Below are 14,245 nucleotides of genomic sequence, written 5' to 3' on the forward strand. Positions count from 1 at the left end.
AGGAGACCAGACTGGAGTCACTCAGCACACCCTGGATTCGAACTCACGACTCCAGGGGTGATAGTAAGCATCAATACTCGCTGAGATACCCAGACCACCGAACGACCCTTTTCTTAAACATCCATAGACTTAAGATTGAGTACAAAATTGAAGCTATGTGGAATACCCATAATCTTTTGCGCTTGAATTATTTTATGGGGTCTATAAAGCATAATAAAATACATAAATAGTGCAAAGAATGTGTACTAAAGAATTTCTTTAGTACACATTAAGTCCATATCAAAAAACAAAAACAAGAACATTTTCTGATGCATTAAGTAGAACATAAGGCTTCGTTATCTGAGTAGAATTTGAAAACGTTTGTAAATTAACAAGATAGAAGACTCATAAGTCCATTGCAAGCAGCTTACATGTATCTTTATCATTGCATTTAATGTTAAAAAAAAATATTTTTTTATTCACACAATTTCGACAAACTCCTGGAGATACTGGCAAAAGTTTTGGCTTTAGTTCAGCACTTTGGGCCCGACAGCTTCTGTAACAGCGCACTTAGGTTTACTTGATAATGAGCGATCTACAGGTCCGTGCTGGTGTGGGAAACAGGTATTACTCCATTGGACAATCATTTAAGATAATATTAAGAGCGAGACATTTTTTTGTTTTGTACCGTAAGGTGCTGAAACAGCCATGCCCTCATGATGTTGGTTGCCACTTTGGGAAAGATCCCTCTTTTTTTGTTGTTCTTCCGTTCTTTATCAGGGTCATCCTCTTCTCCTGTGCTTGGAGAGGCAACACTCTGATCCAAAAAATCCCCTGAAAACAAGAAATAGATCACACAACATTAAAAGCATTTCAAATTAATAGACTTGATTGCTGAGTATTTCAATATTACATGTATAATATTTTAGTAATATTTTATATCATTTTATATACAAAATTCTGATTAAATAATGCAAATTACAAATATAATATTTTCTATATAATGTGATCATTTATTAACTTCTATCAAATGTATTTTTAACCCTCTAATCAATGCAAATGCACTTTAAGTATTTCCCAAAATAAAGGACATCAAAAGTAAAAAAGTAAATTTCTCTCATTACATTTTTATAAAAATCATCCAAGAATGATCTCACAATTATGATTACACTCTCATTACATCATCAGTACATCTATCATTATCTGCACTCCTTTGATTTTGTGCCAACATGACCAGAAAAATATATTTATATATCACAAAAAATACAATAAAATAAAAAATAACAACTGGACGCTCAAGCTCAAAATAAAAACCATAAAAGGGAAAGTACAGCCAAATGTTGAAATTCTGTCATTATTTAATCACCCCAATGTCATTCCAAAACCGTATGACTTTCTTTTTGGCATCGAACACAATAGGAGATATTTATCAGAATGTCCAAGCTGCTCTTTTCCATTGAACGAGTGAATGGTGACCACGGCTGTGAGCTGTCCCTGGTCGGCATCCACTTTCATTGTATGGAACAGAGCAGCTTGAATATTTGACTAAATATCTCCTTTTGTATTCCACGGAAGAAAGTAAGCCTTGGAACGACACGAGGGTGAGTAAATGATGTGAGAATTGAGCTTGAGCTCAAACAATTGTTTACGGTACATCTAACGCTCTAGGACATACGCTGTTGTTCTTTCAGGTAGTGAAATATTCTATCGGAGCCAGACTCACAGCTGCTGAGCTGAGGCAGAGCACACAAACACACACACACACACACACACACACACAGATGCAGTGCTTGGGGAAGTATGTACTCTGGTTTTTATTGGCCATGGTTGGTGCTCAGAGCTGAGGAGCAGAGAAGAGTCTTTATATCCACCATGCACCATTTCCTGTCCAACACACAACCACACACACACGTGTTTGCGCATATACAAATACACACACACACACACACACACACACACGTATGCGCACAGAGCAGCAGCAGTGTTTTAGGAGCAGTCTGCTGGCTGGACCTGGTGTCTGTGTATGTGTGTGTTTGCGTCTGTGAGTATTTGCGTGTGTGCAGTAGGAGACCCCCGTGGTGGTGCTAAAGTGTAAATGTATGCTAGAGATGACAAACCTGCTGCAGCTCTGTTTCACTTGGCACATACAGAGCATGTGTGTGTGTGTGAGTGTGTGTGAGTGTGTTACCGTGCTCGCTGCTGTTGTCTCCATTGTGTGAGTGTCTTCCACAGGGAGCTGGAGCTTCAGAAGAATGAACAGATGCAGCATCATCCTCCCTCCAACACACCTAGAGAGAGAGTCAGGCAGAAAGAAAAAAAGAGAGAGAGCAAGAGAGAGTAATAAGCTGTGTTTGGTGTAATATATTATTGGATAAATACAGTATAGAGGCGCATACCAGAGCAGTGCTGTAAGCAGTAATATGGAACACATGCTCCAAGAGCAAACAGTTTAAAAAAGGTAGAGACATGAGCTTTAACACAAACACACATCTGTATATAAACACACACATGCATGCACACACAAACATTTGTACATGAATGAACAGACAAACAATCACATACATGCACAGGACATTTGAAAAGCATCAGGTTACTCAACAACAAAAAAATAGAAAATAAGCATCAAGCGTTCGCAGACATCGGAATGTTTCTTTGTATAAAAATGATATTTCCGGTCCTGGATGTTGGTCAATATGGCGTTCTAGCCGTGCTAAAATACAAAATACAGTAACGGCTATGACGCAAAACACCTGTTCACCTAGCTACTGTGCAGCACCCATTGAATAACATTATGTTATTCTATGGTGCTTACGGAGGTGTTCGATTTATTTTCTTAATTAAACAGACACTTAAAGGGGTATTTAACGGCATCTCTGATGTGTATGACTTTCTTTCTTCTACTGAACACAAACAGAGATTTTTAGAGGTATATCTCAGCTCTGTAGGTTCATACAATGCAAGTGAATGGTTACCAGAACACTGAAGCACCAAAAAGCACATAAAGGCAGCATAAATGTAATATATACGCCTTCAGTGGTTTAATATATGTCTTCTGAAGTGATGCAATCCATTTGAGTGAAAAGCATATCAATATTTGTATCCTTTTTTACTATAAATCTCCACTTTCACTTTCAGATTGGGAAATTTGTAGTAAAAAAAGGACTTAAATATTGATCTGTTTCTCAACCACACTTATCATATTACTTCTGGAGACATGGATTAAACCACTGGAGTCGTATGGATTACTTTTATGCTACATGTATGTGCTTTTCTCAGCTTCAAAGTTCTGGTCACCATTCACTTGCATTGTACAGACCTACAGAGCTGAGCTATTCTTCTAAAAATCTTCATTTGTGCTCTGCTGAAAACAGAAAGTCATACACATCTGGGATGGCGTTAGGGTGAGTAAATGATGAGGGAGTTTTCATTTTTGTGTGAACTATCCCTTGAACCACCTAGAGAGAAATGTCTAATCCAGGAGTTAATCGGCATGCCAAATGCCATCTTGTAGCAATCCGTCCTTATCCTCATGCTGTCTGTTCTATTTAGTTATATGAGCTGTTTGAGAAACCAAACATCCCGAAAAGTAAAATGAACGAGTAAACGTTCCACTTTGCGCAATCTAGCCACTCATGCAAATGACTAATATACACTTTGTCTGCTTTTTAAATGCATTTTGCTCTCTGAGAATAAACAGTACTTTAGATGAGGAATTGTTACCACAAGCAATGTTTTAAAATGAGGATCTCTGCAGAATTAAGAGAGGACATCTGGCGACACGCATATAATAATAAGTCGAGATTTTCAACACAGCCCTTAACATTCCTTACAAAAAACACTGATGGTGACACTCAAAATCACATCATTAAAGTTATCAGCACCCCTGCCAGAGAGACAACCAAGCCTAAAATGGTTGGCTTGTTTTTATGCTAGTCTTAGCTGGTTTCAAATGGTCTGCTTGCCTGGCCAAGCTGTTGTTTAGCTGTTCAGCAAGCAGCCTGATCCGCTAAAAAGTGCCCCAAACCCCTCTAAAACCAGCCAAACGACTAGCATGGTCAGCTTATGCTGGTTTTAGGTGTTTTTCTGTTGTTGTTTTTTCAGCAGGGACAAGACAACATCATTTCAAATATTAAACCATAAACACAAAACCAAGGGGGAACTTCATGTGAATGTGAAATGGTTGGTCTAAACCGATCTATGGTGACGGCAGTATGCTATTTGTCTCCAACAGTCAGGCAGGACACCAGTCTGTTATCTCAAACACTTTGTTCACCCTTCTCCTCCAGGCACCAAATATAATCACAAATAAGGGAGCCCTGAGCCTGGAATAATAATCTTTTTTCTTAGCTCCAATATACCTGTCTATAAATGAAACATTTAGTCACACCTCACTCAGTATCCAAGATATGCAATAACTTTCTTCTTCTTCTTCTTCTTCTAAAAAAATAAATAAATAAATAAATCTCAATGTATTCTCTACTTGTGCCTCTCTGAGCAATATGCAACTTTGTATTCCAGCACTTCTTTTATAACTCCTTAGGATGAATCGCTGTTGTGTTCCTCATTTGTAAGCCACTTTGCATAAAAGCATCTGCTAAATGGATAAATGTACGGAGTAATTAAAATGAACAGCATATGCTATGTCATTATTTTGCTCATTTATAAATGACAGAGCAGTGATTATCTGCTGGTATTTAATATAGACGGATGGGACAGATAGCTTGTGGCTGTATTGTATCATGTGAAATAAAAGTTTCAGGCCTTCCCACAAAAACAACCTCTCCGGTATTGTGTTTCCAATATTTGCATTTGACAGATAGTTGATAAATAACAGGATCTTATTTAAAATTGCGCACTAAGATTTTATGTTCAAATCCATTTTTAGTTTATTTATTTATTTTTCATTTTGAATCATCTTTTAGCTTTTTGCAGTTCATTTAAATGGCCCTGGATGTGACACATTATTACAATTATTAAAAGTTCAAATTGTGTCAAGTAAAGTGAGGTCATACAACTGAATGTATAATAATTATACTATAGTATACACATTTTTTGCAAGTTGTTGTATAATTATTATACAGGTTTTAAAATAAGTACACCATGTTCTCTACTGTCCATGCCTGAAATGTCATGTCAAATATGCCATTGTGAGTCCTCTCATTGCAAGAGGTGAACTCTGTCAAAATAATACATTTTTTATGTTCTTTTATCTTTTCTTTTTTTCACGTTTACTCCGTAAAATGTTGCTGCTTTCTATTTCCGTGCATGAATATTCAACTCGATCCATAAAATGCATTCAAGTGAATTAATAAGAGCAGAAAGATAAAACTGAAGACTTGCCTGCTGTGTAAATTCCTCTCCGTCAGATCTGGACCCCCCCTCTTTATCATCGACCACCAGATCAATGGGCATCTTTCCTTTCAGACAGCTGATGTAGCGGTGACAGAAATTATCACACAGCTCGTGCACCTACGATAGGAGAGTACAATGCATTTAACATCATAATACTAATAGTTATAATATTATTATTATTATTATTATGAATAATAATACAAATAATAGTATTATTATTATTGTTGATAATAATAATACAAAATAATAATTATGATGATAATAATAATAATAATACAAAGTATTTTATTATGAATACTACTACTACTACTAACTAATAATAATATTTTGTATTATTATTATTATCATCATTATTATTATTGCTATTATTATTCGTGATCATATTAGTGATAATAATAATAAATAATAATGATGATGATAATAATAACACAATTTATTTTTTATTATGAATACTAATAATAATAATAATAATATTTTGTATTATTATTATCATCATCATTATTATTGCTAATATTATTATTGATAATAATAATAATAATAATAATAATAATGACGATCATAATAATAATAACAAACTATTTTATTATGAATAATAATAATAACAATAACAATAATGATGATGATGATAATAATAAAAATATTTATATTATGAATAATAATAACAATAATAATAATAATAATAATAATAATAATAATACAAATATGAAAACCCAACCTTCTCTAATTCGAGCAGATGAAATCGCAACACTTGAATGGCTTGAATCATCTAAAACGTAGAGAGAGAGCACTCATGTCACATCATTTCTTGGTTATTTAATTTTATCAAGAACAACAACAACAAAAGTGTTGAATGGCATATAAAGTAAAAACAAAACTGACTATGAAATAAAATGGTCTTTAATATAAAAATGTGCTTCGACCTACCAAATTATCTAAGTCTGGATTCGACGAGAAAAGGGGGTTTTCCGCTCTTATCTGAAATAGAAATAAATAATGCACAAAATCAAATCTGGTTACTCCGGAACACATCTCAGATGCATAACAATAACTCGGGCTGTGTAGTTGAACAGGGGCTCGTTTGACCTGTTTTGAGAATACTGTAATATCTTCGTCAAATGACTCCGACGAGCAGACATCACCGGTAACCCCGATCTCTCTCGGCGTACAAGTCGCCAATTCACATTTTTCGAAAACTAGTGCAAGCAGAGGGAAAAGGGGGTGTCTGAAAAACAAAACATACATGGATTGGACTTTATATCTGTTGCAAAAATAAGGGTTTGCCTCCTCACTCAGGCTCAAGGCCCTGTATTATTCCGCACAATTTGTTTGTTTCTCCAAGAATGTAAAAAACTCATTAAATATTGAGAGAAACCAAAGATAAAATAAATTATTTAATTAGTTTGAACCTCATATGAATCGACCACTAGGCTAATCTGACTATTGGGTCCCCCCTATACGGCCTCCTAAAACCTTTCAATAAAACATTCAATCAAATTAGGCTAGAAAAACAGTTTTCAAATTGTATGCAAGTTTAATGGTTGTTATAGCAGGCCTACAACATAACGTTACCAAAATATGCCTGAGAGGGGGTTAAAAGGCTCTTTAAAAACACTGATGTCAGGCAAGTAACCAATACAAAGTATTTTCAGTGGCTATTTATAAGTGTAACAATACTTCCTAAAATACCGCCTATTTCCTCACATAAGACCCAAATGAATCTTTCGATCCTGATGTTGATCTTAAACACATATAATGTCACTTTTTATCTAAGGCCTAAAGTTGAAAATTGTTCTTCATGATAAGAGGGTTCTTTTTCAAGCTATAGGTGCTTCAAACATATTGAATAAACTATGTTTAAGAGTCTATATATCCTATTTGAAAAGCCTAATGTAGTTCTGCCCCCCTGTCTAACTTGATGTCATTACATACCTCGTAAGGACACATACCCGTAAATGGCGTCTTTGTCCCGTTTTAGGGTGTCGTTAACGGGCGACGGGACACCGGGGGCTGCGGGGTGCGCGTACTGGTGCAGCGGCGGGCCGTGACTCACGTGCACCGCCTGCATCGCTCTGGCAGCGTGAGGATCCCCGTACATCGGAGACGGGATCCCGACGGCATCCAAACCGTAATGGACCAGATCCTGGTACTGGGGGAATTCAAAACGTGAAAATTAAAAATCAGATTTGGACTTTACATGCATGCAATCCTTCGTATCCTACGAATGTCGATATAACTAAAGTTGATGCAAGATAAATTATCGAAAGAAAATGAATTGCGTATTAAAAACGTAATTAACGAATTAGCTACACCTCAGTAGTTTTATAGCTAGGCCTACTTATAACAAATTAATTAGAAGACCAGCTTTAATTTTAGGCCCTCGGAAACGTCAACAGACAATTTGTCCCAAACATACAACTTGGACTATTAATCGAAATGTCGGAGAATTAGTTTAATTTTAGCATTTTAGTTTCGCGCATGTCTTTGAAAATATTTTGGACGAATTTTTATTTCGATAAACATGAAAACTTTCATTGGCAGTTGACATTCAATTTAAATTATTTTTATATAATTTACACTTTTTTGTTATCTGTTATTTTATTCATTAATATTATTATAAATTTTATTTTTAATGTTTTTGCATTTTCGCTGATTTCTTGTTTGTGGTAGTCGCGTTTCTAAATACAAAATAAAAAGTAATAGGCTATAAAATTGGCTAATTGCACCAACCAGGATTTAAATGTGCATAATTACTGAATTAGCCTAAAGTTTTGTAGCTTTTAATAGGCTAATTTTTGTATTTTTAATGTTTTTTTAATTTACCGCGTTGAAATGTCGGTAAAACGGTCTCGCGAAACTATCCGATATAAATATGAGTTATGAATCGCCAGCATCAAGTTACTGTTTTGGCTGTCGAATAATTATGGAATTATTTTACTGAAAAATGCAAAATAAAATACAATTATCCACACATCTTAATTTGACAATGGATCAAATTAAAATAGATTTTTAAAAGTGAATAAAAAATCTAAATAATAATAATAATAAACGAAATAGGTCAAAGTTTAACTTGTTGCTTTGTGTGTATTCCACACACACGCGCGCGCACACACACACACACACACACACACACATATACTTAAATTAAGGAATTGAAGGACATCTGACTGCAATGACTTTTTATATTATCAGCGTTTGATTAGAATTAGACTTGACGGACACGTTTGAGGTCTTTTTGTATTCTGGGGTTTTTACGCACCCGTTGCGCCATGAGTTCTCCGTGTCACCGACTCCCTGTTCTCAACACGTCCCGATCTCAGTGCTGCGAGCCCGGGGAGCACAACTCCACACCGCACATAAAAAAAACACTCTCCAGAAAACTCAACTCAAGTGCCCGTGATGAACAATAACATTGTAATCCACCCAGATACGCCTGGTCAACTCCTGTTTTTAACAAACGCACGGATATCAATAAGTTAGAAATCCAGTTCTCGACGTCCCACCAGGTATAATTCAATAACCAATATGTGCTTCTGATGTGTGCTTCTGTTTTCAGCCGAAGATTGTGTAGCCAAAAGGTGACGCGACATTAAGAGGAAACTCCATTCGACTCTTTGATCGCTTGCCTGGTTTATTCTCAATGCAATAACACCTCTATGAGATGCGAGGAGCGCGGAGAGAGAGGTGGAGGAGGAGAGGGGGCATTTGGACTTCTTAAAGGAGACGTAGAGAGCTCAAGCAAACCCGTGCGTAAAAGGGCACGAAACTGTGTTCTTAAAGGAATATGTCGGGTTCAGTACAAGTTGAGCTCAATCGACAGCATTTGTGGCATTGTATTGATAACCACAAAAATTAATTTTGACTTGCCCCTCCTTTTCTTTAAAAAGCAAACATCGAGTTACAGTGAGGATCTTATAATGGAAGTCAATGGGGCCAATTTTTGAACGTTTCACCTTCTGAAAAGTATAGCTGCAAGACATAAACAATGTGCGTGTTAACATGATTTCAGTGTGTTAAAATCGCTTACTAACCTTTTCTGTAAAGTTATAGCCAAATTTACAACTTTGTTGCCATGACGATGTAATGTCAACAAACCCTAAACCTCTAAAATGACTGTAAAAATCACGATTCAAGCCATTTTTAAGCTCAAATAATACATGAGTTTTAACAGGAGAATTAATGTAAATGCTTTTATTAAATTATAAGCTTCACATTTCTGTATTTAAACCCTCCAAAAATTGGCCCCATTCATTTTCATTGTAAGTGCCTCACTGTAACCTCCATTTTTTAATTTTTTAATTTTTTGAGGATTAGGACGGACTAGTCGAAATAAGTTTTTGTTGTTATCAACATTATTGTTAAACGTCGAGCTTAACTTACATTAAACCTGGAATAATCTTTTAAGCGGAGCAGGCCATTGGAAAAAAGGTAATAAAGTCTCTGTCTTTAATAATAAATGGAACCAAGTTGATTGTTTTTGATTCACCAAACAAGAAAATAGGCAACCAGTCGATACATAAATAATAATAATAATGAATAATATGCACACTTTTTTCACCAGTTTGTTTGGGAAATGCAACCGTTTGCAATAAAGGCAAACTTTGAGACCGCCATATGACTTGAAAGATGATCGTTTACACAGTTATCATTATTATAATGTTATATGACATCACAAAATTTCAATACAATCAGGTTAATCTGGAAAGCTGATGGAAAATGTCTATTGGTAATGTAGATGAAAAGTTTTACACGTGTTATAAATATGATATTAATAGTTTTTCATTTAAAAAGTGACAATATAGGTCATTATGCCATGCCTTTGAAGATCAGAATGCTCTCAGTGGTGTTTTATTAACTGATGTTAGTCTGCTATAGAGATTCTTCTTAAAAAGAAAAAAGGAAAGGAAAGAAGGGGTAAACAACAGCAGTCATGTGGGCTGCTATAAGGCGTGCATTTTAACAATCCACTTGGCGCCATCTGCTGCCCAATGTAGGTCATTAACAATAGGCTCACTGAATTGGCACTGGTTTGGGACTGTGCAAATGTCATAGGCACATTAGATGCTTCACAAAAATCTTTTTCTTAAGATGGTTATTTATCTTTTCAGCTTTAGTGTGTCAATAGGAAATATAAATGTTAGACTCCCAAACATCCCTTTTGCACATAGAAAAGATGAGAATATAAGAACAGGGAGCCCTGCAACAGATGTCATGGCCCCCACAGAGACCCCCACTGAACATCAGGTCAGTCTGAGATCACATAAAGAGACAGAAGGATTTGAGACAGCCGAAATAGACAGAAAAACTGTGACGAATTCTCCAAGAAGCTTGAACATCCGATCTGCCAACAACCAAGAAAAACTGTGTCCAGGTGTATCCAGGAGAATTGGGGCTGTTTTGAAGGCAAAGGTGGTCACACCAAATATTGATTTAGCTTTTTATATGTTTACTGGATTTTGTATGACATTAAGTGATAAATGAAAACTATTTATGGCATTATTTTTGAAGACATCCTCACTATGCAACATGTTTCACAAGTGCTGTATATATATATATATATATATATATATATATATATATATATATATATATATATATATATATATATATATCAAATGTACTATGTACATTTTATAATTTTAATACATTTTATAACATTTATCAAATGTGTTTAAGATGTGTTTATTTTTACGTACATCTATCTATAAATATATAAATATTGATGTATGTTTGATTTTAAAATGTTCTTGCTGTTGCAGACATTTTTGCAAGATGTAGGCTAAAATTACTCGAACGTGATTCGCTTTTCCATCCGCTTTCAATTCCACGTCAAAATGTCATTAGCGTGACTTCTTTATTTCGCCACAAGGTGGCAGGATTGAAAAGGATTTGACTCAATAGAGCACGAATTGAGTTTGGGTTTGGCACACAATTCACTTCAAAATGCTTCACTCCCTCGAGCATAATTTTACCGATTTTTTTTTTTTTTTTTTTTTACCAATTTTGTTTAAGTGGAACTTTGGCTGCAAGTTACATGTAATAATAGAGGTTTAAATTTCCCTAATTATGTTTTGAGTAATTTTTTTCAAACAGAACATACAGATGTGCTTGTGTTATTGACAAATATGCCTAAGGTAGTCTGAGGTGATAAAAATTAGACATATTAAAAAAAAAAAAAGTTAGTAGATATATCATCTTTGAGTTCATGATGTTTTTACAAATTGTTTGAAAAATATTTATCGCATGTACAAAAAAAAAAATATTTAATGACCTATAAATGAATTGTCACGTGGTGCAACCATCATGTAAAAGGTATTAAAATAGTTTCCTTGCACCTTGAATACATGAGAGTGTACGCAACTTAATAATTCATTTAAAAAAAAGTTTTCAAACATATTTTTCAAGGTGAAAAATCCATTTTTATGTCAAGAAGTTTTCTTATGGTTGCCCCAAATGACCTGAAACAAATGTACCTTTTGTTGTGGACAAATGTTTTCCAAATATGAATCATATTTTAAAATAAAATAGTTTCACTTCATTTAAAAATAAATAAATAAATAATAAAATATTATTCTAACTCATGCCAACTTTATTTTTATTTATTTAATAAGACTTAATTTGCTGTCTCTGGACGGTTACACCACATGACATTTTTTTTAATCCCCTTTTTTCCCCAATTTGGCATGCCCAATTTCCTCTACTTACTAGGTCCTCTTGGTGGCGCGGTTACTCACCGCAATCTGCGCATCTTATCACGTGACTCGTTGTGCATGGCACCGCGGAGACTCACAGCATGTGGAGGCTCATGCTACTCTCCACGATCCACACACAACTCACCACACGCCCCATTGAGAGTGAGAACCACTAATCACCACCACGAGGAGGTTACCCCATGTGACTCTACCCTCCCTAGCAACTGGGCCAATTTGGTTGCTTAGGAGACCTGGCTGGAGTCACTCAGCACGCACTACTTGCTGAGCTACCCAGGCCCCCCATGACAATTTTTTACTTTAAGCCCCAGAAAAAATATCAAATTAACTTTGAATTTAGACATTTAAAACATGTTCATAATAGGAGAGGTATAGTCAAGTAATTGTAAATGTGTGAATATTAATTGTAATGTATTTTTGAATAATTAATTAGACACAAAAAATATTAGCGTCATGTCATTGACACACTGTTGTTGTTTCAGAAATGATCTTTCTATATTCCAGCTGTAACAATTCAAAGGCTTTTGTGTTATAAAAGTCAGCTGACTTTTTTAGATTAAATGGTGAAGATGTTGGCCCTCTATACACTCACCTAAAGGATTATTAGGAACACCTGTTCAATTTCTCATTAATGCAATTATCTAATCAACCAATCACATGGCAGTTGCTTCAATGCATTTAGGGGTGTGGTCCTGGTCAAGACAATCTCCTGAACTCCAAACTGAATGTCAGAATGGGAAAGAAAGGTGATTTAAGCAATTTTGAGCGTGGCATGGTTGTTGGTGCCAGACGGGCTGGTCTGAGTATTTCACAATCTGCTCAGTTACTGGGATTTTCACGAACAACCATTTCTAGGGTTTACAAAGAATGGTGTGAAAAGGAAAAACATCCAGTATGCGGCAGTCCTGTGGGCGAAAATGCCTTGTTGATGCTAGAGGTCAGAGGAGAATGGGCCGACTGATTCAAGCTGATAGAAGAGCAACTTTGCCTGAAATAACCACTCGTTACAACCGAGGTATGCAGCAAAGCATTTGTGAAGCCACAACACGCACAACCTTGAGGCGGATGGGCTACAACAGCAGAAGACCCCACCGGGTACCACTCATCTCCACTACAAATAGGAAAAAGAGGCTACAATTTGCAAGAGCTCACCAAAATTGTACAGTTGAAGACTGGAAAAATGTTGCCTGGTCTGATGAGTCTCGATTTCTGTTGAGACATTCAGATGGTAGAGTCAGAATTTGGCGTAAACAGAATGAGAACATGGATCCATCATGCCTTGTTACCACTGTGCAGGCTGGTGGTGGTGGTGTAATGGTGTGGGGGATGTTTTCTTGGCACACTTTAGGCCCCTTAGTGCCATTTGGGCATCGTTTAAATGCCACGGCCTACCTGAGCATTGTTTCTGACCATGTCCATCCCTTTATGGCCACCATGTACCCATCCTCTGATGGCTACTTCCAGCAGGATAATGCACCATGTCACAAAGCTCGAATCATTTCAAATTGGTTTCTTGAACATGACAATGAGTTCACTGTACTAAAATGGCCCCCACAGTCACCAGATCTCAACCCAATAGAGCATCTTTGGGATGTGGTGGAACGGGAGCTTCGTGCCCTGGATGTGCATCCCACAAATCTCCATCAACTGCAAGATGCTATCCTATCAATATGGGCCAACATTTCTAAAGAATGCTTTCAGCACCTTGTTGAATCAATGCCACGTAGAATTAAGGCAGTTCTGAAGGCGAAAGGGGGTCAAACACAGAATTAGTATGGTGTTCCTAATAATCCTTTAGGTGAGTGTATATTGTATTATACAGTTACTGTGCTGTTGTGAGAAAATAGGAGGGAAAAAACAGAAACGTAAAAATGAAGCCTTTATTTTGGTCACACATTATACATACATTTTTGCATATATACAGTGAAAAATGTATTTGTTTTCACATATCCCAGCTAAGCTGCCATGATACGGCGCCCCTGGAGCAGACCAAGGGCCTTGCTCAAGGAAGGGCCCAACAGTGGCATCTTGGCGGTGATGGGGCTTGAACCCCCGACCTTCTGGTCAGTAACCCAGAGCCTCAAAAAATGAGAGACTAAGAAGTTATGCTCTTTTATCATATTTAAATTCTTATTAATCTTTACTTACTCATTAGAAAGATCATACTCCAGTTCACCAGCATGCAAAATCAAGCATTTAGCTGTCAA

At 36.1% G+C, this 14,245-nt stretch overlaps 1 protein-coding gene across 4 annotated transcripts in view; it reads right to left on the bottom strand.

The window, feature by feature from the left end:
- Positions 1-9,000, bottom strand: part of LOC127644459 (homeobox protein Meis1-like) — a 26,404-nt gene extending 17,404 nt beyond the window's left edge. For all 4 annotated transcript variants that reach the window (XM_052127649.1, XM_052127647.1, XM_052127648.1 and 1 more), the window contains exons 1-8: positions 8,588-9,000; positions 7,278-7,477; positions 6,415-6,553; positions 6,256-6,306; positions 6,047-6,097; positions 5,320-5,448; positions 2,168-2,267; positions 668-813 (exon numbers count right to left, since the gene is read on the bottom strand). In XM_052127649.1, the coding sequence (XP_051983609.1) occupies positions 668-813; positions 2,168-2,267; positions 5,320-5,448; positions 6,047-6,097; positions 6,256-6,306; positions 6,415-6,553; positions 7,278-7,477; positions 8,588-8,599 (828 nt within the window). In that variant the 5' untranslated portion in view covers positions 8,600-9,000. The remainder of the gene's footprint in view (positions 1-667; positions 814-2,167; positions 2,268-5,319; positions 5,449-6,046; positions 6,098-6,255; positions 6,307-6,414; positions 6,554-7,277; positions 7,478-8,587) is intronic.
- Between the last annotated feature and the right edge of the window lie 5,245 nt (positions 9,001-14,245).

This window comes from Xyrauchen texanus, chromosome 5 (genome assembly GCF_025860055.1).
Source record: "Xyrauchen texanus isolate HMW12.3.18 chromosome 5, RBS_HiC_50CHRs, whole genome shotgun sequence".
Classification (NCBI taxonomy): Eukaryota; Metazoa; Chordata; class Actinopteri; order Cypriniformes; family Catostomidae; genus Xyrauchen; species Xyrauchen texanus.